The 2,368-nt window shown below is 60.9% G+C and overlaps 1 protein-coding gene across 1 annotated transcript in view; it reads right to left on the bottom strand.

Annotated features, from left to right (window-relative positions):
- Positions 1-278: 278 nt before the first annotated feature.
- Positions 279-2,368, bottom strand: part of LOC138363700 (uncharacterized) — a 4,220-nt gene continuing 2,130 nt past the window's right edge. The window contains exon 2 of the mRNA XM_069323087.1: positions 279-968. Coding sequence (XP_069179188.1) covers positions 279-968 — 690 coding nt within the window. The remainder of the gene's footprint in view (positions 969-2,368) is intronic.

Below are 2,368 nucleotides of genomic sequence, written 5' to 3'. Positions count from 1 at the left end.
CCTCCCCTAATACCTCGTATTTTTAACGCAATTATCCAAACCGTTACAAATGCGACGTATTACTAACAATTACAGCGCCGTAATGTTGACAGTTGACAGACTACATCGTCCGCGATAGGTTAGGTGGGTTGTTGAGTTAGTCCGTTTCTGGTTAGAGCGAACATTCTACCGTCCACCGCTAGCTTCCACTGTCAACCAGTAGCTTCCACCGTCCACCGCTAGCTTCCACTGTCAACCAGTAGCTTCCACCGTCCACCGGGAGCTTCCACCGTCCACCGCTAGCTTCCACTGTCAACCAGTAGCTTCCACCGTCCACCGGGAGCTTCCACTGTCAACCAGTAGCTTCCACTGTCAACCAGTAGCTTCCACCGTCCACCGGTAGCTTCCACTGTCCACCAGTAGCTTCCACCGTCCACCGGTAGCTTCCACCGTCCACCAGTAGCTTCCACCGTCCACCGGTAGCTTCCACTGTCCACCAGTAGCTTCCACCGTCCACCGGTAGCTTCCACTGTCCACCAGTAGCTTCCACCGTCCACCGGTAGCTTCCACCGTCCACCGGTAGCTTCCACTGTCAACCAGTAGCTTCCACCGTCCACCGCTAGCTTCCACCGTCCACCGCTAGCTTCCACTGTCAACCAGTAGCTTCCACCGTCCACCGCTAGCTTCCACCGTCCACCGCTAGCTTCCACTGTCAACCAGTAGCTTCCACCGTCCACCGCTAGCTTCCACCGTCCACCGCTAGCTTCCACTGTCAACCAGTAGCTTCCACCGTCCACCGGTAGCTTCCACCGTCCACCGGTAGCTTCCACCGTCCACCGGTAGCTTCCACCGTCCACCGGTAGCTTCCACCGTCCACCGCTAGCTTCCACCGTCCACCGGTAGCTTCCACCGTCCACCGCTACCTTCCACCGTCCACTGCTAACTTCCACTGTCAACCAGTAGCTTCCACCGTCCACCGCTAGCTTCCACTGTCAACCAGTAGCTTCCACCGTCCACCGCTAGCTTCCACTGTCAACCAGTAGCTTCCACCGTCCACCGGTAGCTTCCACCGTCCACCGCTAGCTTCCACCGTCCACCGGTAGCTTCCACCGTCCACCGCTAGCTTCCACCGTCCACCGCTAGCTTCCACCGTCCACCGGTAGCTTCCACCGTCCACCGGTAGCTTCCACTGTCAACCAGTAGCTTCCACCGTCCACCGCTAGCTTCCACCGTCCACCGCTAGCTTCCACCGTCCACCGGTAGCTTCCACTGTCAACCAGTAGCTTCCACCGTCCACCGCTAGCTTCCACCGTCCACCGGTAGCTTCCACCGTCCACCGCTAGCTTCCACCGTCCACCGCTAGCTTCCACCGTCCACCGCTAGCTTCCACCGTCCACCGGTAGCTTCCACCGTCCACCGCTAGCTTCCACCGTCCACCGGTAGCTTCCACTGTCAACCAGTAGCTTCCACCGTCCACCGCTAGCTTCCACCGTCCACCGGTAGCTTCCACCGTCCACCGCTAGCTTCCACTGTCAACCAGTAGCTTCCACCGTCCACCGCTAGCTTCCACCGTCCACCGGTAGCTTCCACCGTCCACCGGTAGCTTCCACCGTCCACCGCTACCTTCCACCGTCCACTGCTAACTTCCACCGTCCACCGGGAGCTTCCACCGTCCACTGCTAGCTTCCACCGTCCACCGCTAGCTTCCACCGTCCACCGCTACCTTCTACCATCCACCGCTAGCTTCCACCGTCCACCGGGAGCTTCCACCGTCCACCGCTACCTTCCACCGTCCACCGCTGGCTTCCACCGTCCACTGCTACCTTCCACCGTCCACCGCTAGCTTCCACCGTCCACTGCTAGCTTCCACCGTCCACCGGGAGCTTCCACCGTCCACCGCTACCTTCCACCGTCCACCGCTACCTTCCACCGTCCACCGCTAGCTTCCACCGTCCACCGGGAGCTTCCACCGTCCACCGCTACCTTCCACCGTCCACCGCTACCTTCCACCGTCCACCGCTAGCTTCCACCGTCCACCGGGAGCTTCCACCGTCCACCGCTACCTTCCACCGTCCTCCGCTAGCTTCCACCGTCCACTGGTAGCTTCCACCGTCCACCGGGAGCTTCCACCGTCCACCGCTACCTTCCACCGTCCACCGCTACCTTCCACCGTCCACCGCTAGCTTCCACCGTCCACCGGGAGCTTCCACCGTCCACCGCTACCTTCCACCGTCCACCGCTACCTTCCACCGTCCACTGGTAGCTTCCACCGTCCACCACTACCTTCCTCCGTCCACTGCTACCTTCCACCGTCCACTGCTACCTTCCACCGTCCACCGCTACCTTCCACCGTCCACTGGTAGCTTCCACCGTCCACCGCTACCTTCCA

Source organism: Procambarus clarkii, chromosome 11 (genome assembly GCF_040958095.1).
Source record: "Procambarus clarkii isolate CNS0578487 chromosome 11, FALCON_Pclarkii_2.0, whole genome shotgun sequence".
In the NCBI taxonomy this organism is placed as follows: domain Eukaryota; kingdom Metazoa; phylum Arthropoda; class Malacostraca; order Decapoda; family Cambaridae; genus Procambarus; species Procambarus clarkii.
The sequence above is the reverse complement of the archived record's forward strand: the minus strand, read 5'-3'. Positions and strand labels throughout refer to the sequence as shown.